The sequence below is a fragment of the Macrotis lagotis genome, chromosome 1, assembly GCF_037893015.1.
Source record: "Macrotis lagotis isolate mMagLag1 chromosome 1, bilby.v1.9.chrom.fasta, whole genome shotgun sequence".
Classification (NCBI taxonomy): Eukaryota; Metazoa; Chordata; class Mammalia; order Peramelemorphia; family Peramelidae; genus Macrotis; species Macrotis lagotis.
The window spans coordinates 780,519,124-780,544,429 of record NC_133658.1 but is presented as its reverse complement, the minus strand read 5'-3'; the positions used below and the strand labels follow the sequence as shown (position 1 = coordinate 780,544,429).

The 25,306-nt window shown below is 32.5% G+C and overlaps 1 protein-coding gene across 6 annotated transcripts in view; it reads right to left on the bottom strand.

The window, feature by feature from the left end:
- GRIA4 (glutamate ionotropic receptor AMPA type subunit 4) overlaps positions 1-25,306 on the bottom strand; it is a 516,976-nt gene that overhangs the window by 119,755 nt on the left and 371,915 nt on the right. For all 6 annotated transcript variants that reach the window (XM_074216584.1, XM_074216582.1, XM_074216585.1 and 3 more), the window contains one exon: positions 22,490-22,674. In XM_074216584.1, coding sequence (XP_074072685.1) covers positions 22,490-22,674 — 185 coding nt within the window. The remainder of the gene's footprint in view (positions 1-22,489; positions 22,675-25,306) is intronic.

Below are 25,306 nucleotides of genomic sequence, written 5' to 3'. Positions count from 1 at the left end.
AAAATTAGTTGGAAAATTATGAAGAGAATTGAAAATTGAATATTTCTATAATGAGCTTCATTTTTGAAATGAGAATTACCACATTTGACTTCTTATTTTATATATTGATTATGTGAATAGATTTGTTATAGGTAGATCAGGGCAGGTACATCTGGAAAATATTCATCTAGGAGATAACAGGATTTTAAAAAAATTATTTATTTAAGGCAATGGGATAAAATGACTTGTCCAAGGTCACACAACTAGGCAATTATTAAGGGTCTGAGGTTGGATTTGAATTCAGGTTCCTCAGACTCCAGGGCCAATGCTTTATCTATTGCACCAAACCAGTTGCTAGGAAAACAAGATTTTTGAAAACATTGTGTGATATTTTAACAATATTGCTGAAAGATATTAAAAATATTTAAAAATTATTGCTGACATTATTAACTCAAAATAATAAAACTGGATCTACTCTTGCAATTTTTTATGGTTTTTTTTCCTTCCTCATGACTTTTTTCATTTTGTTCTGATTCTTCTTTCACATCATCACTAATATGGAAATATGTTTAACATAGTTATACATATATACATACAACATCTTTCCATTTTTATCTGTTCTTCAATTTGATGTGCTTTGGCCTTTGCTCTAATGAGCTAGTGTTATGAATATAAAAAATGACTAATTCTGAAATAACTGCTACATCTATAATGATGTTTCCCTATCCATTAAGATATAGCCATTTTCTGACATTCAGTTTCATTATTTTCAATGTCTTTTGACTGTTTTCTTTTTAAAAAAATAATCATATTTCAAATTATTCATATAGTTTTCAACATTCATTTTCACCCCTCCCTAAGTTAGTAAGCAAGCTAATATAGGTTAACAATCATGTTAAGCATATTTCCATATTAGTCATGTTGAGAAAGAAAAATCAGCAAAAGAGAAAAAACCATGAGAAAGGAAAAAATACAAAAATTTAAAAAATGAAATTAATATACTTCGGTCTTCATTCAGATTCCATAATTTTTTCTCTGGATATGGATGGCATTTTCTGTCACAAGTCTTTTGTAATTGCTATGATTCTTTTCTTGGAGAAAATGTTAATGATATACAGATATGACTATTATGAATGGTGTATAAATGTGTGACCTATTTCATTTATTAATCTCAATACATATTTTTCAACATATAGTTGCCATCTTTCTCTATGACTATTTTTTCCACTGAAATCACTGAATATCAAAGCATATTTTGACTTATTTTGAAAATTAATATCAGCTATTCATAGAAACTCTCAACTTCCTCATTCCCTAAAACAGATTTTAGGGGGGGGGCCCTCTAATCACATTCATTTAGTTGCTACCTTTTCATAAGAGATAGAAAAATGGTCAATTAAATTTTTTTTGAAAAAATGAGAAATAGTTGTGAATACATTATAATGAGATGACAAAATTCTCCCTCCAAATTATATTATTCCATGCTTTTGTATTTATGATATAACCAACTCCATCAAATACTTTATTTGCTTCTCTTATACTAGACTTGAAGTTTCTTTTTCCATTTAGTTATCTAATTATATATTCTTCTTTCACTCATAACAAACACTCTATGCTCACATAGATGATATTATGTTATTTGAATAAGATGCCAACTCATTAGTTGGTGGCAAAGTTTTTACTTTAATTTTTCAAAAAAACTATTAAACATCTGCAATGTTATAGGTATTGTGCTAGGCACTGGAAATAGAAAAACCCCAACCCTGAAATAATTCCTGCTATCAGGGAAGTTAGATTCTATTATTGAGACCACATATGCATATTTTATACAATTTATTATATATAATATACTATATACAATATACAATTATAAACTTTATTGTGCTAAGCTAAGCATTGGGGATGTAAGTTCTTTAAAAAAAGGTGATTTCTATCTGTAGCTTGCATTATAAGAGTATATACACATATATAAAAAATATATATGTATATAGGAAATATTTATAGTATAAATAAAAACTACTTAAAAACAGGATATTCAGGGAAGGAAAATCTTATTAGTATGGGGAAGGTTTAACAAGTGAGTTGGTACTTGAGGTTAAGTTGTGTATGGAGAAGAGGTTTAGGAAATGTATTATAAATTTGCAAGAATTAAAAATATTTCCAATTCAATTAGTATTTGTGGATTAAGAATTGTATAAATTTTTCTATCAGCTTCCCCTTTATAAAAGTTTATTAATATTGCAAAAATAGAATAACAGAGATATATTCTTTATATTTGTGCTGTAACCAACTTTACAGTAATGAACATTTCTTAACTCAGCAAAACAGGAGATAGTTAATCATTAGATCCTTCCCAGTTTAGTAGAACTTCTCCGAGGTAAAAAAAATGGTTTTCACTTACTATGCACAACAAAGGATTTAAAATCATAACAAACAATAGATTTCAAATATAATAAATAGAAAGCTGGTCTCAGATACAGGAAGATCTGGTTTAATTTCCATTTCTGACATCTATTAGTCATGTGACTCTGACATTATATTAGTCATGTGACTCTGACATATAGTAGTCAACTCATTTAATTTCTTAGTGACCCATGCAACATTCTAAGACTTTAAATCGCAGAGTAGTGATTGATTCTACATTGGTAAAAGTAGGTTCCTTTGTGACTGAAATAAGAAGTCTGACCTTTCTTGTGCCAACATTACCCACCACAAAACAAACAAAAGCACTTATATTGTAAATAGTGATTTTAATGAAGGTATTTTTTATAGTTCTTATGCAATATAATAGGATAGCAATAAAGTATCACAATAGTGACAATTATTTGAAATTATGAGAAAATTAATTGTCCTTATAGATTTTATGCATCAATATTTATTAATTTAATGCTAGTTTCTTTTTATAAATGGTAAAAGTTCTTCCCATAACATTCTCCCATTTAGTAATGTAGAATTTCAAAGATGGAAGAGAACTACCAATTCATTATCATTCTCTCATTTTACAATATGAAGAAAATGAGACCCAGAGAAATTAAATGGCAAATGACAGCTAGGATTAGAATCTAGTTCTTTTAATATTAATATCTAAAATAATAACAATAAGTCTATTTTTTATTCTGTGCAATAGTTTAATTACCATTAAAAAATAAAATTATTACTTATTCCCAGTCTTTTTCCATTGAAACCCTTTAAAAAAAGATGAAAACAGAAAGATAAGAATAATAAAAGACAACACATTATGCAAGCATTTTACAGTTCATAAGTTGTTTTATCCTAAAAAGCTCAGTGAAATAGAAAAAACAAGTAATAGAATATCAACTTTGTAGCTAAAGAAAAAGGCTCCAGATTTCTTGACCCATCTTGTCTACACTCTTGTCATTAACTATGGGGTAATGAATTGCATACTGGTTAGTTTTCTCATGAAAACTTTTCTAAAACAAAAATTTTGGAAAATATTACACTTTTAGTACGTTAACCAGTAGTGTATTTGTTAGTAGATTTCAGGTCTAATTAACAATAAATTATTTAAAAAATCAAGCAAAATTTTAATATTCTAAAACTTAGGGGGTAAGAAAACAAAAAATCAATAATAGCATAAAGGAACTAGTAGAAATGCATTTTTTTACTGTTGCTGCAAAAAAAAATGACCAGTGGGAAAATAAAAACAAAGCAAAAATAATATAAAAAAGCAATTGTAATGAGGTTATGTTGTTTAGAAGCAACCTTAATTTGTATTTAAGCATGATTATTTAGAAGAGAGAAGATTTTTTCAACCTTATTAATATTTCTTTTATAACAAAAGGATTATGAATGAACAGAAAGGACAGTTGAACAACTTAAGTTTGATGAAACAAATGCATCTACAAAACTCCTCGTTGAGTATTTAATCATCCTAGCAAAAGTTATCTTGGTAGAGTTGGGAAGTGGTAGGTATTCTGAGATTCCTTTTGTTATGAACTGTGATATTTCTAACTATCTTTTTTATCTAGGATGCAAAAACATTATAAAATGAAATAATATGTTATTATTTTTAAATCTTTAAAATTCTATTTTTTATTTAGAAAGAGGCAAATTCTATTCTTTTTTTTGGCAAGACAATGGGGTTAAAGTGGCTTGCCCAAGATCACACAGCTAAGTAATTATTTAGTGTTTGAGGGCAGATTTGAACTCACTTTCTCCTGACTCCAGAGCTGATGCTCTATCCACTGCACCACCTAGCTGCCCCTAAAGAGGCAAATTCTAAATGAACAAATCAATATAATTTAATATTTTTTCCTTAACATACACTTTTATTTGAATTCCTTATTAAGTCAGTGTATAGGTAAAGCACTTCCCCTCTCTTGGCACTGATCTCATGGAACTCCTGTGATGACTATAAAAAGTCTTCCTTTACATCTATGTTGGAAGCAGGAAAGGAAATTAGATACTACTACTATTATCTGATAATTTTAAAAAGGAGATAGTATTAAGGTGGAAGATGCAAAAGATTTTTTTTTATTTATTGCAAAGTTTATATATAAAGCAATACTACTTGCTTGCCCCACTCCATCCCTAGACTGGTCTAGATTTCTGCTAAGTAGCTCTTTTAAGTAGAGCAGGGTAGCAAGGCATTATGCAATATTTGTAATGATTACCAAAACAAAACAAGCAACAGATAAAAACAAATGTATAATCAGAGTCTTAAAGATGCACTTTTGGGGATGTTTGCTTCCAAAATCCTTAGACTGCTCATCACCTTCACCATTTCAGTTTTTAAAACCTGAGTCAAGTGCAAGAAAAGAAAAAAAATAAAGTCATGCCAATCTTAAGTCTTTTGGATGACAATTATCATGTCACACTGCTTGACAAAGATAAGCAAATAAAATAAACATAAATAGATCATTTAGAAGCATGGAGGGCAGATTCATCATAGTCCACTTGCTTATCCATATTTGCTGGATGGTAGAAAGAGAGGTCAGAATAAAACCTCCAAAACAGATAGAATATTTGTGCAGAGGTAGTACAAATTTGGTTTTCATTTTGCTGGGGCTGATGGGTGCCATCTCCTTCTGGTTCCCATCAGCAATGCATGGATACATGGCAATACTACCAGATAATTCAGTATTGGCATATAAATCCTTATGGATGTCTATATCAGGTTTTATGATTGAGTTGAAGGTAGTTTCATGGATTCCAAGAAACATGGATGGAAAAGAGCTTCTGGGCATCAGAACCTCTTGTTGCCAATGGTGATAGTCTGACTATCAGAGAATTCATAGTTATCCAGAGAAGAGCTAGATATATAGCACTGGTCATCTTCATCTTGAAGTCTAGGGCCATATAACACAGCTTCTCCTTGATGCTCCTCTTAGCTCCAGTAGTGAAATTATATACTCTCTAGATGAGGATCTTTATGAGGTCATCTATCAGAGAATAACTAGCTACCTCCACATGGGAAAGGGAAAAACCTTCATAGATGATCCTAGGGTAGGTCACACCATCACAAGAATCCATCACAATAACAATGGTATGATGAGAGGCATGTATTGAATGCTCAGACTGGCTTGTAGCATATATGATTGGGGTGGTAGAGGTCTCAAACATAATGTGTCTTTCTTCCCTATTGGGGTTCAGGGAGAATTCTCTGTGTAGTATAGGGTGTTCCTCAGAGGGTTACATGGCTCTTTATAGGAAGTAGGATACCAGATTTACTTCATATCATTCCAGTTGGTGGCAATACCATATTCAATGAGGTTCTCCATAGTCAAAATACTTCTGGGCCTCATCCCCCACATAGATCTTTCTGACCTATACCTCACCATCATACCTTTTCAAAAAGGAAAAGGAAAATGGCCTGAATTGCATTATCTCCAGAATTATCTCTACTTTTCAGAACCAAGTTTCAACCTTAGAAGCAAGTGCATGCTAGATAAAAGAGTGCAAAGCCTAATAGCAATTTTTTTAAATTTTAAAAAATTATATAGTTTATTTGCTTTCCAGTTAACACAATAGAAGTTTCTACAAATCATTTTTTACAAAGTTTTGAATTTTACAATTTCCCCCTCCCCCTTTCTTCCCCTCTCTCCCCCCCAACAGAAGGCAACATGATATAGCCTTTATATTTTTTCCATGATATGTATAGACCAAAATAGAATATGTTGAATAAGGGAAAAATTATCATATCCATAAGGAAGAAAGAAAATGTTAGAGATGGCAGAATTATATAATACATAAGACAACTTTTTAAAAATTGAAGATGATAATCTTTGGTCTTTGTTTACACTCTGTAGTTCTTTCTCTGGATACTCTATCAATGATTTGCTAAAATCGTCCTTGATCATTGCAATGATGGAGTGATCATGTCCATCAATGTTGGTCATCACCCATATTGTTGTTTCAGTGTACAATGTTCTTCTGATTCTGCTCATCCCCCTCATCATCAATTCATGCAAATTTTCCCAGGGTTCTCTGAAAAGCAATACCTCTGATTTCTTAAAGAACAATACTGTTCCATTGCATACATATACCACAATTTGTTCAACCATTCCCCAATTGATGGATATCCTCTCAATTTATAATTCTTCTACAAATACAGCTACTATGAATATTCTTGTACATGTGGGATTTTATCCTTTTTCATTACTTCCTTAGGATATAGACCCAATAGTGGTATTGCTGGATAAAAGAGTTTTCACATTTTTATTGCCATTTGGGAATAATTCTAAATTGCTCTCCAGAAAGGTTGAACCTCTCCACTAACAATGCATCAGTGTCCCAGATTTCTCACATCCCCTTCAACCTTGATCATTATTCTTTCTGTTCATTTTGGCCAATCTTAGAGGTATGAGGTGGTACATAAGAGATGCTTTAATTTGCATTTCTCTAGTGCATAAAAATTTAAAACAATTTCTCATATAATTAGAGATAGCTTTGATTTCCTTGTCTGAAAATTGCCTTTGCATGTCCTTTGACTATTTGCCAATTGGGGAATGACTTGTTTATATATCTATATCTATAACATCTATATCTATATCTATATCATCTATATCTATATCTATATCTATATATGAATTTGAGTCAGTTCTCTAAATATTTTAGAAATGAGTCCTTTGTCAGAAACACTAGTTATAAAAATCGTTTCCCAATACACTACATTTCTTTTGATTGTGGTTAGAGTGGTTTTTTTTGTGCAAAAGCTATTTAATGTAATCAAAATTATCCAGTTTTTTAATGTTCTCTTTCTCTTCTATGGTCATAAATTACTTCCTTTTCCATAGATCTGACAGGTAAATTATTCCTTGTTCTTTGAATTTGCTTATAGTATGTCTTTTATGTCTAAATACTGCATCCATTTTGAACTTGTCTTGGTATAGGGAGTGAGAAACTGGTCTAATCCCAGTTTCTGCCATACCATCTTCCAGTTTTCCTAGCAGTTTTAATGGAAGAGTGAGTTCTTATCCCAGAAGCTGTACTCTTTGCATTTATCAAACAGCAAATTACTATAATCATTTTCTGCTATATCTTTTGCATCTAATATATTCCATTGAACTACCACTCTATTTCTTAGTCACTACTAAAGAGCTTTGATGACTGATGTTTTATAATATGATTTTAGATCTGGAAAGGTTAAGCTACCTTCTGCATTTTTTCATTAAATTTCTTGATCTTAACTTTTTGTTTCTCCATATGAATTTAGTTACAATTTTTTGTAGTTCACTAAAGTAATTTTTTTGGGAGTTTGATTGGTATGGCACTAAGCAAGTAGTTTGATTTAGGTAGAATTGTCATTTCTTTTATATTAGCTGGGCCTCTCCATGAGCAGTTGATATTTGCCCAGTTATTTAGATCTTATTTTATTTTTGTGAAAAGTGTTTTATGGTTAATTTCATAGAATTTCCAAGGCTTCCTTGGCAGGTAGATTCCCAAGTATTTTATGCTGTCTGAAGTTGTTTTAAATGGAATTTCTCTTTCTAACCCTTGTTGCTGTTTCTTTTTTTTTCTTTTTTTCTTTTTTTGTTGCTGTTTCTTGTTAGTAATATATAGAAATGCTGAGGATTTATGTGGTTTTATTTTATATCCTGTGACTTTGCTAAAATTACTAATTGTTTCCCAGTAGTTTTTTAGATATTTTAGGATTCTCTAGGCATACCATCATGTCATCTGCAAAGAGTGAGAGTTTCGTTTCTTCCCTCCCAATTCTAATTCCTTCAATTTCTTCTTCTTCTCTTATTGCTGAAGCTAACTTTTCTAATAAATATTGAATAGTAGTGGTGAAATGGGCATCCTTGTTTCACCCCTGATATTATTGGAAATGCTGCTAGCTTCTTCTCTATTGCATACAATGCTTGTTGATGGTTTTAGATAGATACTGCTTATCATTTTAAGGAACAATGTATTTATTTCTATTCTCTCTAGTGTTTTTGGTAGGAATGGGTGTTGTATTTTGTCAAAGGTTTTTTCAGTATCTATTGAGATAATTATATGATTTCTGTTAGGTTTGTTATTGATATAGTAATTAATGCTGACAGTTTTCCTAATATCAAACCATCCCTGCATTCCTGGAATAAATCCTGCTTGGTCTTAGTGTATTACTTTCTGTAATTACTTTGCTAATATTTTATTTAAGATTTTTGCCTTCATACTCATTAGGGGAAATTGGTCTATAATTTTCTTTCTCTGTTTTTGACTCTTCTTGGTTTAGTTATCAGCACCATATCGGTGTCATAGAAGGAATTAGGCAGAGTTCTGTCTTCACCTGTTTTTTCCAAATAGGTTATATAGAATTGGAACTAATTGTTCTCTGAATGTTTGATAGGATTCACTTATGAGTCCATCTGGCCCTGTGTATTTTTTTCTTAGAGAGTTCATTGATTCTTAGAGAGCTGTTGAATTTCTTTTTCTGAAATAAGGTTATTTAAGTATTTAATTTCCTCTTCATTTAACCTGGGAAATTTATATTTTTGTAAATATTCATCCATTTCTCTTAGATTACCAAATTTCTTGGCATATGGTTTAGCAAAATAGTTCTGAATTCTTACTTTAATTTCTTTCTCATTGGATTTGAATTCATCTTTTTCATTTTTTTGATATTAGTAATTTGTTTTCTTTTTTAAATCAAATTAACTAAAAGTTTAACTATTTTATTGATTTCTTCATAAAACCAATTCTTGGTTTTATTTGTTAGTTCAATAGTTCTTTGCTTTCAATTTTATTAATTTCTCCTTTAATTTTTAGAATTTCTAATTTGGTATTTAATTAGAAGTTTTTAATTTGCTCTTTCTCTCACTTTTTTTTTTGTTGCATGCTCAGTTCATTCACTTCCTTTTTATTTTGTTCATGTAAGCAATTAGAGAACTGCTTTGGCTAAATCCTATAAGTTTAGGTATATTTTATCATTTTGTCATTGCCTTAGATGAAATCATTAATTCTTTCTATGATTTGTGTTTGATCCACTCATCCTTTAAAAAGATGTTGTTTAGTTTCCAAATAATTTTAGGTCTATCTTTCCATGGCACATTATCACACCATATTTTTTATTGCATTATTGTCTGAAAAGGAAGTATTCACTATTTCTGCCTCTCTGCATTTGATTATGAGGTTTTTATGCCATAGTATATGGTTAGTTTTTGTGTAGATGCCATGCACTGCAGAAAAAAATGATATATTGCTTTCTATCCCAATTTAATTTTCCCCAAAGCTCTATCATGTCTAACTTTTTTAACATTCTATTTAACCTTCTTAACTTCCTTCTTGTTTATTTCTTGGTTACAGTTATCTTATTCTGAGAGAGGGACGTTCAGGTCTCCTACCTATAGAGTTTTGCTATGTCTTCCTATAACCTCTTCAGCTTCTCCTCTAAGAATCTGGATGCTATAATGCTTGGTGCATACATATTTAATATTGAAGTTACTTCATTGTCTATGGTACCTTTCAGGAGAATATAGTTTCCTTCCTTACTCATTTAATGAGATCTATTTTTGAGCTGCTTTGTCTGAGATAAAGATTGTATCGCCATCTTTTTCACTTCAGTTGAAACATAAGATATTCAGTTCCAGTCTTTTACCTTTACTCTGTATATCTCTCTCTCTCTCTGCTTCAAATGTACTTTTTGTATTTAGCATTTTGTAGGATTCTGGTTTTTAATCCACTCTTTTATCCGCTTCCATTTTATGGGAGAGTTTATCCCATTCACATTCAAAGTTATAATTAATAAAACTTTATTGCCTTCCATGCTATTTTTCCTCCATTTGTATTTTTCCCCTTCCCCCCATCCTGATTGCCCAGTAATTTGTTTCTGAATACCATCTTCTTCAGTGTATTTGCCCTCTTTCATCCAACTCCCTTGCCTTTCTTTCCCCTTCCCCTTTACCCCTTCTTCTTTCCCTTCTTTCTGTTAGTCCCTCCTTTCCTTTCCCACTCCAACTTTCTATCTTAATACCTGAAGGGTAAGATAAGTTTCTAAACTCAACCCAATGTGTGTGTTAATCCCTCTTGGAGCCAAATCTGATGAGTGAAAGATTCAGATGGTTCTCACCTCCCCACTTCAACACCCCTATTGCAATAGGCCCTTTGCACCTCTTCATGTGATGTAATTTAACCCATTCAATCTTCCCCTTTCTATCATCTCTTTACTGTTCCCCTGTTTAAGGAAATATTATTTTTAAATAATTTCATCAGAGTCATGGACAAATCACAAGTGTCCATTACTTCTGGGTAAGTATATTCCTTCTAATAGAATTACAGTTCTCAAGAGTTATGAGAATCTTTCTCCCAGGTGGGGATATAACCTGTTTCATCTTATTGGATAACACTTTTTTTTCTTTACCTCTGTTTGCTTTTTCATATATCTCTTGAGTCTCCTGTTTGAAGACCCAAATTTCTGTTTAGTTCTAGTATTTTCATCAGAAAAAGTTGAAAATCTTCTATTTATTAAATGTCCATCTTTTCCCCTGGAAGAGAAGGCTCAGTTTTTCTGGATAGTGAATTCTTGGTTGCATTCCAAACTCCCTTGCTCTCTGGAATATCATATCCCAGGTATTTCATTCTCTTAATGTTGATGCAGCCAGGTCCTGTATAATCCTGACTGTGGCTCCTTGGCATTTGAATTATTTCTTTCTGGCCACTTACAGCATTTTCTACTTCATCTAAAGGAGTTTTGGCTACAATATTCCTTGGTGTTTTCATTTTGGGATCCCTTTCAGGAGGGGATTGATATATACTTTTAATGACTATTTTACCCTCTGGTTCCAGGCTATCTGGCAGTTCTACACTATATCCTAGAGTATGGAGTCCAGGATTTACTTTTTTTTCTTCAAGGTTTTCAGGAAGTCCTATGATTCTTAAATTGTCCCTCCGGGATCTATTTTTTTCAGATCTATTGTTTTGCTGTTGAGGTATTTTACATTTTCCTATTTTTTTATTTTGTTCTACAGATTCTTGGTGTCTCATGAAGTCATTAGTTTCTGAAGATTTCAATTTTTTTAGAAAAGAGTTTTCTTCATTTACTTTTTGATTCTCCTTTTCCAATTGGTCAATTCTATTTTTGAAGGAATTGTTCTCTTTTTCCATTTGCCCAATTGTGTTTTTGAGATAATTAATTTTTTTTGCACTTGTCCAACTATATTTTCAAAGGATTTGTTTTCTTTTTATAAGATGTTATTTTTCTCTTGCATAATGTCAATTTTCTCTTGCTTTTCTTTTCCCAGTTTTTCCATTTGATTTTAAACTCTTTTCTGATCTCTTCTAAGAAGACTTTCTGAGCTGGAGATGAATTCATATTCTTGTTGGAAGCTCCAGTCCTCTATGAGTTACAATCCTTGTCTTCAAGGTAATATTCAGTGGACCCCACTTTGCACTTGCCTTGTGTTGTGGAAGGGGTTGGTTCACAGACTTTTGGTGTTGAGATCCCTAGAAACCTTACCCACTCCAGAGAATTACTCAGTGGGCTAGTCTGTAAGGCATGGCAGAAGCTTTCTCTGGATATGTTATATTGATTAGTGGTCTGCTCCCTAGACCTGGGGGATGGCAGGGTCTAGGCTATCCTCATACAATGTGGGCTAGGTCCTTGGGCTAGACAGTTAATCAACTTAATCAGCAATAAGAACTGAGGGAGACCTGCAACCCATATCTGAGCCTTGGGGCAAGGTGCAACCATGGGGGGGGGCTGTTATTTTGTTTGTTCTGGAGAAAGTCATGTTCTCCCATAGGAATGGGGGTTTGGTTTCAGCTGGAAACATGGGTACTCCTTTGTAGACATTGTGCTTGAGGTCATGACCAACTGAACTGACCATAGAGATGTCTGGGCCACTGTGCTGTAGCTCTCTTGTCTGTCAAACAACCAGTAAATGAAATGCTTCTGTCTCTGTTCTTAGGTCAGTCCCCCAGCCTCATCCCACTGCCCCTGTGGGTCTCTGCTCTCTTCCCTTGGCATGCCCATGCTTCCCTATGACAGACTTGCTGTGAGATGTTCTTGGTTCTTCTCTGGGTTCTGTGAATCCAAAATCTGTTATGAGGCTTGATTCATATTTGTTCTGAGAGAAAGCCAGGAGAGCTTAAAACAGTGCCTGGCTTCTTTCCACCCATCTTGGCCAGAAATCTCACAATTATTTTTAAAATAACTGTTAGCATATCATACTTTCAGTCCAGTTTTATGCCAACCATGATATCATAAAACACTTGATATTCCTCACTCACTCTCACCATACATAATCAATTAGTTTCATTTTGTTGACTTTACTTTCACAATTCATCCTCTTCTTTCACCCCAAATAACCATGACACCACTTTAGCTCAGTTCTTCATCACTTCTCTCCTACACTATTGCATTAGTATTCTAATTAATCAGTTTTCCCCATGTCTCTTTACTTGCTAATTCATCTACCATATAACTGCCAGATTAATATTTTTATAGTAGAAGCTCACCCTATCACTCCTCCACTCAAAACATTTCATTGCTACCCTATTGATTGTAGGATTAAATATAAATTCCCTTGTTTATAATTTTAAACCTTTCATAATCTGGCTTCAATATAACTTTTTGGTCTTACTATATAGTATTTCCCTTCCATTTGTAGTTCAGGTATCATTTCATATATAAGGTCTTTACATTCTCCCAACTACTATGTCCAACTTAATTCTTTTTAATGTTTTTAATCTTCCTGAGACAGATACCAATGAACTTTGTCTATTAGTAAGAAATAGAAGGAAGGAAGAATGGGATAATGATCATAACTAGTCAGCTCCTTAGGGAAATTTGCATTTATAGATCTCATTCAAAGCTCTGCTTACAAGGTTGTATCTAACAGTGACAGTCTGAGCTGTTCCTTTTCTTTCTGATTAATGATTATTATTAGGTAAAGGAGATTACCTGATAGAATGTTGGAAAATGGGAACAAGCATCTACAGGAAAATCCTATGGGAGCAATGCAAGAAAAAATTAAGATATGGGACACTATTTTATAGTTCTTTTACATCCTTCAGATAATTTGACAGAAAGATGTGAAAGTGGTATGTATTCAAGAGATGTAATTATTAATTTATTCACATGGAAAAAAAGTACCTCAGAACTATGTTTTATTGCCATGAAACTCCAGATGCAAGCTTTGCATTCTCTGAATATATCACTCTAAAATTTTTCTCCCCTTCACTGTCAAACTTATTGGAAGAGTAGTTTACAGTCAGTAGTTTACAGGTGGTATATGAGCCTTTTCCTCCAATTATGGGAAAAAATATTTTTGGAAGACAAGTCTAAACTCCCTGGCCTCTTTTGCCATTAACTCTACTTTCACAATATCACTGGCATTTATCCTCTCCTCTACCTTATTTTATGTTCCAGTAGCATGGTGTAGTGAATTGAAAGAAAGTGTTAGAGCTAGGAGGATCTGGGCTCAAGTTCTGCTTCTGAAACCTACTGATTGCATGACTCTGGGCTAGTCACTCAATCTCTTAATTTTAATGCTCTAGGCAACTTTTTAAGATTAAGATAAGCAGTTCTGACCTGCATTAATTGGGAGAATTCCTTCACCTGAGAGTTTCCTGTAGATTCTCAGATTCTCTCTCTCTCTCTCTCCACCCCTCTCCCTTAGATTATTGAAATAGGTTTCTGCTACAAACCTTCATTTTGCCTAGCTAATAGGGTGTGGTTACTTACTCTAATGCCTAGAGTCTTCCGAAATCTAGGTCAAATCTACCTTTCCAGTGTGATTTTACACTATTTCCTTTCTCAACTCCTTAGTCTAGTCTGGTTTGATTATTGATTATCTTGTTTTCATATTGCCCTTTGATGGCTCAAGTATTTGTACATGCTATCTCCATGTCTATAATTCCTTAATTCCTTCCTCTGATTCTTGCTTATTGGATGTTTTTCACTATATATATATATAATATATATATATATATATATATACACACACACACACATATATACATACATACATATATATGTATACACACACACACACACACACACACACACACACATATATATATATATATATGTACATATAAAATAAGTGAACTTCTCACTGAGCTGGAAATGAACTCTCTTGCTTTAAATTTCTCACAGCATTTTTCTGTCTAATTTTTACTTACTACATTCTGAACCTAACCTACTTGTGTGTACTCATGTATTATTCCCTCTTTTCCTTAGATGATCATCTTAGATTACACATTAATTTTTATTTCACTTTTATGTACAATACAATATCATATACATGCTAGGTCCTTAATGCAAATTTGATCAATGGAAGAAGTGGATTGTCTTTTTTTCTCTCTGTCATAACTTTAAGAATTGTCATTTCCACATACTTTCCACTTATTGTCAACAATGAAACTCATCTAAATGATTAAATCATGTATTAAAACTGCCAATTCAACAATGTTGAGGGCCACCTTCCATTGAGGTGAAGACACAGATGTCCCTGGAACTAAAGTAACCAAGGATAAGCATGTGTTCTTGCTCATTTAATGGTTTGGTTGGGTCATCAGTGAACCCTGATCTAAATATCTTGGGTGCTGGAGGTGTGTGGGAAGCTTTCTGATAAGGAAGTCTACAGACTTCAAGGATAAATATCAAATTTAATCAGGAAATCTATGCAGCTGGGTTTTGTCTGACTTGTCATGCCTGAGATAAGTTTTTTATAAAAGTCTGGATATTCAACAATAAAGTCATGAGATTGTTTTCACAACATTAAATGTTGGTGGCTTTCATGAAATCTAAGTGTTTGTGTAATATCTCTTCAACCTGGCTCTAAAGTCAATGTTCAAACACCTGAGTTATTGTGGGCAATACAAGATATAGCACCTATGTTTCTTCACTTATTAGTCTTAAAATATTTGCTGTAGAAGAAACCTTATAGATTATTGAACCCAATCCATTATGTTACAAATGAATAACTGGAGCCTATAATGGTTACATAATTGGTCTAAGGTCACATTGCTAGCTAAGAAAGGGAAAGGAACAGAACCTGTTTTGTGGCTAGGTTGGCATTCTTTCTGCTACACTGTTCTTTTACCCGGGAGCAATTGATAGACAATATTCAGTATTGAAACACTGGTTCAAAAAGTTTTTGCAGAGTGAAAATATAATTTTGAAACAGTTGAGATTAACCTTAGATATAAGATGAAATAGCTACTGATTGATGTGATTTCTGGGGAATTGATTAGTGCATATTTGAGATATAAACACATATCTTGAACCTAGTCTGGTTCTTGAAAGTCTTTTAATTTGAGTCATAATCTTGTTTTCCACATGAAAGCTATTAACTTTTAGTTGAAAATTTCTATAAAAATAATACATTATCAACTTAAATCATAGTTAAAAAAATTTGAAATCAAATCTCTTCCAGGCAGAGGGGACAAAGGAAAACAGCCTAGATGGGAGCCATGCCAAGAGTGAGAAAAAGCATGCTAACAGAAATTAACCATTTTGTCAGAAATCTAAATACCATGACAACAATTTTGTTACTTGACAAAGTTATAAATTAGAATTATGAAATAAGGAAAGAGGTTGGACTAAATGTTCTCATGATCCCTTGTAACTAAAAAATTATATGATTCTAAGATTAACTAACAGGGTGATTAACCTTTTTTGGGAAATATAATAGAACAATATTGTGTGTGTAAGAAAAAGGAGGGAAATTATAGAGAAAGGAGTCATTAATAAAATCACATGATCTTTTACCTAGAAGTTGAAAGCAGTTTCGAGATTGGTCCTCATGTCCAACTCCTTTATAGCAGAGTAAGAATTTGAAATCACACTTTGACTTCAAATTCACTACTCAGATTAAGCAAAGTGATAAAAAACAAATCTCTAGAAAATGTACCTTTAGCTTTTAACATCTGTTGACATGCTTAATGTACAATTCATATGAGCATCTTTATTACTGGTAATACTAATAGTGATCCAATAAATGACCCCATAAAGAATATAGAATTCACTTTCCTTCTTTATTAACCCTATTATTTCATATAGTTTTAGATTAATTAGCCAATTCAAAAATTTTTAAAACAAATTATGCACTCATTATTTCCTCTTATGTTTTTATCTTTCTCATCTGGGAATATAAAAGTTACCTGCACTGTGTTACTCATTTCTTTTCTTCCTTGGAAAAACAGAATAGCATCAGATACTGATACCTTTTCTATTTTCTTTATAAGGAAAATAAAACACAGGAAAACAAGCAGCCGTGATTAACAGTTGCTTGGGAACCATCTAAGACCTCTCTCTAATCTTCTTCCAATTTTGCTTTATTAGTCTGATTTAGATGTATATATATGTATGGTGTGTTCAGTTTTTTCAAGAAATACCTGTATGCATTAAGGAAATTCTGATCTAAATCTGTTTTTTCCTAAATAAAAAGATTAAAGCAAAAACTCCACATATTGACCATGAATATATATATATATATATATATATAAAACATCATATTTTAACTGTTTTCCCTAATTTTCCTGCTAATTCTGACTGAGCAAAACTAAATGTGCAAATATACCTTTGCAATGAAATAGCAATAGCTGTGCCAGCAGTAGTTACAGAAAACATTTCTGCCAGTACTACAGTGGCGTAAGAAGTTAGAAATGTGTGTAGAACACCTTAAATACCTCCAAATTATTGTATGTACATAGTTATCATGGGTATTGGTGCAAACTGCTCCTCTGAAATAAAGCTGAAGACCACTGATCTGGAGTTGCACATATGACCCGAGCAAGATTCTGAGTCTCTCTGTCTGCATTCTAAGTGTAAAATGAAGGATACCAGCCTGCTAAGCTCCTTGTTAGCTCTAGATTTATGATTCTGTAGAAATATCAATGGCTTTTGATGCTCCATTTCATTCCATAATCCTTTTTAGTCTATAATGCTGAGGTAATGTGGTATGGGAGTGGACATATCCCTGGCATCCAGCAGACTTGGGTTTGAGGTCTAATTCAAACACAGTAACTAGGTCTTTGAACATGGGTGTATCATTTTTTCCTCAGGCAACTCACTAATACTCAATAAGTTAAACTGCCAATCTGTATCAACAGAGGGAGTTTCTACCTATATTAAGGAGTTCTATAACAACAATAAAATCTTAGGAATAGACAAACAAACAAGCCGAACCAATATATAATAAAATATGCATTTGGGAATGAATTTTCTGTACTCTCTTGTACAGAATTATGACTTATAAAGAATTATGATTGGTTTTTCAATTAAATTACTATACTTTCCCATATATAAGATGCATCCTTTTTTGAAAAATTTAGGGTCTAAAAATCAGGAACATCTTATACATTGGTTGTAGATTTTTTTACTTGCATTTCCCAGTTTTTTGACATTGTTGTCTTTGTGTTCATTGTTTTGCATTTGTTACCAGTGTATTAGGTTATGTTTTACCATGTTTTGCCCAGAAATGGCTTAGGTACAGTGCCAAATTCAAAATAAGTTTGCAAAAGTGAATGGAAATTGTGCTGCTGAGCATCAGTTTGGTCTTCCTCCAACTGAGAAAACAATCTCAGACTGGCTATAGGAGCAAGAAACCCTACTGAAAATGGGGTGGTTGAAAAAAAGTTATGAAAGGCAAGTCAACCAAATGGTCTGATGTAGAGAGGGAATTAAAGAGATGGATTGAAGAGCAAAGGGCCATTGGAATTCTTGTGTCCACAAAGATGGTTCAGTATGAAGCAAAAAAAATTGATGATGAAAAAGATGTTACTGATTTCTAAGGAGGATGCAACTGGTGCTTCAGGTTCATGAAGCAGAAAGGACTAAGCATGTGTCCACACACCAGACTTTCCCAGGTGGTCAACCACAGACCAGAGCACAGACAATGATTCATTATCAAACGCAGATGAGAATGTGCTAATGGATGGGAGTTTTGACATTGATGATGAGTTGTATGAATTTTATGATGAATAAAACTTGAATTCAATAACTTTATGTAATGATTTCTTTTTCAAATTTAGGACCCCAAAATTAAAGTTTGTCTTTTATATTTGGGGAAATGTAGTAAGTTAAATCTCTTTCAGTAAGTGTCTATTAAAGCAGCTATGTAACACAGTGAATAGAGTGCCAGGAAGACTCAGTTTTCTGAATCCAGTTGTGGCCTCAGAAACTAGCTGTATGACCTTGAACAAGACTTTTAACTCTATATGCCTCAGTTTCCTCATCTGCAAAATGAGCTAGAGAAGGAAATAACAAATCACTGCAGTTTCTTTGCCAATAAAAGCCTGAATAGGATCATGGAGAGCTGGATACAACTGAAAATAACTAAAAACAAATTTACTTGAAGTTCTAAATTTTTTACAGTGGTTTACAGTGGGAGAGTAAAGACATATGGCACAAATTTTATGCCTTGGTAAAGATTTTGAAGCTTTCCAATGAATATTCATTACATGGAAATGGACAAGAACTTATCAGTGTATGGCATAAACATAATTTGGAAAAATGGACACCAGATGAGGTATATCTCTGAGCTTAGTTGTTCATTAACATGTTTTGAGAGAAAATTGTGTGAGCTGTTTCCATTATGTTTTTGCAAATTGGTACAAATTAAAATGTCAGCCAAGTAATTATTGACAGTATGTAGTAATAATGAGGAAGTGTCCTCATTTGACCAGAAGTCTAATACATCACTTCACCATGCCTGTACCAAAGAGGCAAAATTTTCTATAGCTTTGATTTTTACCACAGTCATTCTGGGACTTATTATTTAACTTTATAAAAAAAATTAGTGAGGATTTTGCTAACTTGGTTATTGATTATCATATGAACTAGATTATTCTTTAATTAAGAAAGAGAAATAGAGGACACAGAGAAGCATATGATGTAGGTAAGGTCACAGAACAACATATGTCAATGTGCAGAAGTATTCAGAGTTCATCTATTTTAGATTAGTTGAATAAATCAAAAAATCATAAATTATTTCAAATAATTTAATTGAGAGAAAATAAATACAATTACGATTTGTTTTACTGGTGGAAAGTGATTGTGGAGATGTAAACTTGTCATAAGTAAAAGAACAGGCAAAGAAGTTATGTAGTAAAATTTTCATTATGATCCAGTGAAAGGACACAGTGTTCTCACAGAAACAATGGCTCTTAAAACCATTTAGGAGATCTTTGCTTGAGAGGCATCCTGGGGATAAAAGTCTATTATCACTATAATTATTATTATGTAGATATCAGAAAAAAAGGCAAAAATATAGAACTCATCAGAGAATAGCCAAGTTCATTTTGGTTGAATTCCTGGGATCTTTTTTCTTTTATTTCTTTTGGTAAAGACATGAAAAAAAATCATATTTTGTCACTTTAACAAGAAGCTTATTTAAGAGTTATTCAGAAAGCTTATCCAGAGGATCCAAGTATCCTGGTTTTCTCCTTAGAAACTAGCTGAACCTTTGAAATGGGTCAGTGTGTTTCAGAAACTAAATAACCTATTCCTGTCTTTTAGGTAGGTGTTATTTATCTTTTGGATCTTACTCTATCTTCATAGTAGAATTTTAGGAGTCTTGCCAGATTGGAGGAGCAGATGCCCAATAAGATTTAATAAATGTTATATATAAGACTCTAGCTACTCAAAACCATATTACAGTTGTGTTAGAAGGGAAGCAGTATAGTTCAGCTAGAGTTTATGTATGTTTTGCTGAAGCAACCAAACAAGAAAGCTATTATCTTGGTCTACCTAAGTCCCAAGACTCAACTAAGAAAATAGTCAATGAATTACACAAAATATTTTTACGTGCCAAAAATATCAGAAAAACATTAATGGAATTGTGGATAGAGAAAATTGGATTTAAATCTTATCTCTGATACATGCTGTCTGGTTATGGGGCCCTGGACAATCCAGTTAATTTTGCAATGTTCTGGACAACTCTCTAAGACTATAAATTGAATATTAGGTGTGGATATGCACATTGGTAGGTATTAATTCATTATTAAGGACTTTTGTATCTCAATGAAATACAGATCCAATTTAAAATATTTTTTGAAAAATCTCTGAGGAGAACTAGGATGATGGTTAGTAATTTTTGATTTTTTGGAGTTTATTCAATTATAGAAGTTATTGGGAATTCTACATTGATCTGTGGGATTTGGTTTATATAAAAGTATCATTTGTCATTAGATATGTATATTTATTTTTTTTTGTTTGCTTTTGCTTTTGTTTTTTAGGTTTTTGCAAGGCAATGAGGTTAAGTGACTTTCCCAAGGCCACACACCTTGGTAATTATTAAGTGTCTGAGGCTGGATTTGAACTCCGATATTCCTGACTCTAGGGCTGGTGCTTTATCCACTGAGCCACCTAGCCACCCCTAGATACATATATTTGAATTATTTGAATAAATGAGGAGGAAAAAAAGGAAATATAAAAACACAACAATATGAAAGCAGGCTAAAGGCCAAAAACCTATATTATATTGCATTTTGATATATTCTTTTGATAACTGACACACCAATCATCTTTTAGAAGTTTTTTTAAGATGAAAACTTTGTATTGTTAATTTGTTTATATTCAGTAGTTGCCATTACATGCACATGCTTTTCTTAAATGATTGTTACTATGTGAACACCCCATTGTCTTCTTTTATAAAATCATGTCTAGATTGACAATGGATTAAAAATAACAGCATATTTTTTTCCTTTCTTTCTATTTTTACAAGTGTGATATTACTTAGAAGAATCATAAAGCTCAAAATGACCTTGGAGGTCATTTAATACAATGCCCTTCTTAGATATATTTGAATCCTCCCCTTTCCCCTAAAGAAAGAATGAAAGTATTGGAGAAAGATTAAAACAAGGAGAGAAAAAAAGGGTGACTTCACAACTAGGGCTAAAATTTATATATATATATATATATATATATATATATATATATATACACACACACATATATATATATATATATAGTATTACCCTAAAACTTTTAAAAATTTCTGTTTATATAACAAATTAAATTGTATAGTTAAGTGCATGTGAAATTGTAAGTAAAAAACCCAAAAATTATTGTTAACCTTATAGCTATTTTGAGTAAAGTAAGGCAAGCATTTTAGACCACTAGATGGCATGCATTCACTATAATCTTGATACAATAGTAATAATAGCTATATCCTAAAATATTGACTTTCAAAATATTGTCATACTATCCAGGGTAAAGCAAAAGGCAAGCATATATTGTTTGATGATATTTTCCAATAACCTGACACTATGATATAGCACTGTTTTAGTTTTTCTGTGTACTTCAAATAAAATGTAGAAATATTTTTGAGTGCTTTATGTAGGAATTCTTAGTTACAGATATATCTAGTCTTTAATTTCTATTGCCCAGCTAGGAGGAACTATGCCACCCACTAGAGAAATTTGCCACTATGTAAAATTTGCTTTCTTTTCACTTCATGTATACTGTTCTCCAAAGATCAAAACTTTTTTCTTTTTTTGAGAAACTCACAAACTTCTATATATTTAGAAGATAAGGATAAAATAATTTAGAGTCCCAAAGGTCATCCTCAAGGGACCTTCAGATATCTATAGCTTAAATTTCTGTTAGTTCTCTTAAGTCTCAAACTACTTTTGAAATCTTAGAACATAAAAATAATTATTTGAGAGCGACAACATATTTAAGCCTCAATCAATCAACAAACGTTGATTAAGCATCTACTATGTACCCTGGACTATGATAGGAATTCAAAAACTAAAATTAAAGAATTTCTACCTTCAAGGGAAATGATATTTGTGCGAGTACACAAGCACACACATTCACAAACAAAGTAAATACTATGTAATTTTATTAAGGGGTTGTGAAGGCACTAGGACCCAAGGAGGGATGATGAATGACCATCTATAGGAGGCAGCATTTGATATTAATTTTGAAGGAAGTAAGAAGAGAAGGAAGAGACGCAAGACAGAACTGAACATTAAATCATAAATTCAAAAGTTGGCAGAAGGTTCTCTCAAGCAAAAATTTTAAAGGTCTCCTAAATATAAAGTTGGGAGATTTTCCCAAAAAATCAAACAAAATACTTCTATTTGAGATACAGGTGACAAATATAAGACTTACCTGTTCTAATATGTTTTGAAGTCTTTCTATCTCACAGTCTATTACAAATTTCTTTTCTTGTCTTCGATCCAGATCTTCTAGAAGCCTCCTGTAGCTGGCATCATTAAAGTTTTCCACACATATGGCACTGACATGCCAACCATTTTGTCCTGCTTTTTCCATAATAGCTTGAAGTATGGAGTATCCTAGAAGAAAAGAAGAAAGGTACTCAGTATTATTTTTTTTTAATTTCTTCAACAAATGATAGATAATTATAAGATATCTGCATCAGCATTTCAAGTCCCATATCTCACCTGTACTTTATGTTTGTGGAAGTCAAAAACCTGATTGTTATTTTTATAATTGATTTTTCCTGTTCACAGGACTTAACATATCAATTGACTGAAGCTAAAACATTACAGGTCAAATAAACCTTCATTTGTTCATAAAGTGTTCCCAGTAAAATGTCAGTTTCTTTTGGCAGTGAAATATTTACTTTCACTCTTCATATACCAGCAGTATCTTTCATGTTATAGATCATTAATAATGCTTTTTAAATTAAATTGAATAGAAGAAAACTCCTCTTGATAACTCTCTTTGAATCTGAAATGGAGAAGGCTTTTTTTTTTAATTGCAGGGTTCTTATCCTGAAAAATCTGACTAGGCTTAGAAAGAATGAAACATATATATGGGATCAGGCGTGTGTATGTTATGAAAAGGGGAGGGATGATGGTAGGTACACAGAAGGTTTCAGTCATTGCCTTGGGACCAGTCTGCACCTTCTTTAATGATTTTTTTTGCTGTTTTGTTAATTTAATTTATTTTCTAAGTTATATCTTAGATTGGATAAAGTGACATGGAATTACTATTCAAGCTAATTTAAGAAACATTGATCAAGTGTCTATTATGCAAAACAAAATGTATATGTGACTTTGCTTGGTTCTGGAAATGTATAGATGGAACATGACAATGTTTCTGAGGTCATATTTATAGTCTTGTACATTATAATAACAAAATTAGGTGGTATAGTATATAGAATACTGGACCTGGAGTCAGGAAGACTCAGTTTGAGTTAAAATGTGACATTAAACACTTATTAGCTGTGTGACTCAGGGAAATTTGCTTACTCTGTTTGCCTCAGTTTCCTTATCTGTAAAATGAACTGAAGAAGGAAATAGCAAACCACTTCAGTATCCCTATCAAGAAAAAACAACAAATGGTGTCAGGGAGAGTTGGACATAACCAAAAAATGATACAACCACAACAACAACATCAAAAATTAAAATTGGTGACCAGAAAGGCTACTGGATCCAATAATAACAATGTGTTTTGCTGCATTTCCAAAAAGTAGAAGACCCAAATATACAATATTAACACAACTGTTTTATCATTATTCTTTCCATCTATATTTCTGGCCTAAAAAAGAATAATTTCTTTGTTAAAAAACTATTTCCTTTTATTCCAAATTTCTCTCTCTCTCTCTCTCTCTCTCTCTCTCTCTCTCTCTCTCTCTCTCTCTCTCTCTCACTCACACACACACACACACACACATACACACACAATGCTATATATTTGAGCTGTAATTGAGATCAGCAATATCTAAGGTGCTCAACTATGAGCATTCTCTATTTCTCAAATATTCTATCTGAATTAAGAAAGATAGGCAATTAGTTCTGTCATCCAAACTAGTGAAGAAGGGGCAATAGTCTCAGAGTGTCTATTTTTATGACTCTTAATGTTTTTCACCAACATCCACTCTTGGCTTTGTCTCAGTGTACAATAAAACCCAAAGGGATGAAGATCCTAAGATTCCATGAATATCCCTTGACAAATGACTGGATTTAAGGACTAAATGCTTTGTTTTCCATTTTGAACTCCATTCGCTCCCCATCCTCCATAGTTGAAAGAATATCCCTTGGTGATTCTTCACAAGGCAGTTGACCTCCCATCCAAAATCCCTGTGTAAATATCGTTAGTATCTGAAATAGTTTCCTTTAAAAAGGGGGCAAGGTGAAGGTCAAAACCAGAGTTTAAAAATGAAACATGAAATATAGGGTGCTAAACAACTTTCTGTTTGTAGTGTATCTAGAATGATTGTAACAAAAGAATTTTACACATGACTGGCCATAAATATTAGGAGATGGGGATATTTTGAAATCATGTTTGTAATAAAATTACAAATAAAATAGGGAAGTAATAAATAAAAAAATAAAACATTTGTCCATTATGATTTATTTTTTTCCTATGCCTTTCCCCTCTCACCTCATTTTCCTTTTCTGTCCCTTCCCCAAAAAAGGATGGAAAAAGAGTACATGCTAAATACCACATAATTATTCTGAACTTCTTATTGCTCCTTTTGTTACATTTTTCTATAATTATCTTTACAAATTATGCTTAAATTCTCTTTTACATACTGTCCCCTTTCCCTTATTTCCTCTTCATTGCATATATAACATTATGGTATGAATTCCATCATGAGGTACCTGATTCAGATTAGCATTTTTTCTGACTCAAAATAAACTTTGTTTTAAACACCAATTGATATCTTATTCTTTCTGGTTATTATATATCTCTGTACTGAAATATATTTTTTCTTGCTCCATCTTCCCCTACTCCCACTTTGATCAAGCCACATAAATAATGCTAGCAATCATACTTGGAAGCCTTTATTTTTACCTTGAATCAAGCTCAGCTTGTCATATTTCTTGAGCAACTGCTTTTATTTTGGCACTTCTGGATGGACTCTTGTTGCTACTTGGCACCTAGATATATCTATTTCCATGCTAGTATGCCTTTCACAGAAAAGAGAGCTTCATATCATATGATGAAATATATTTA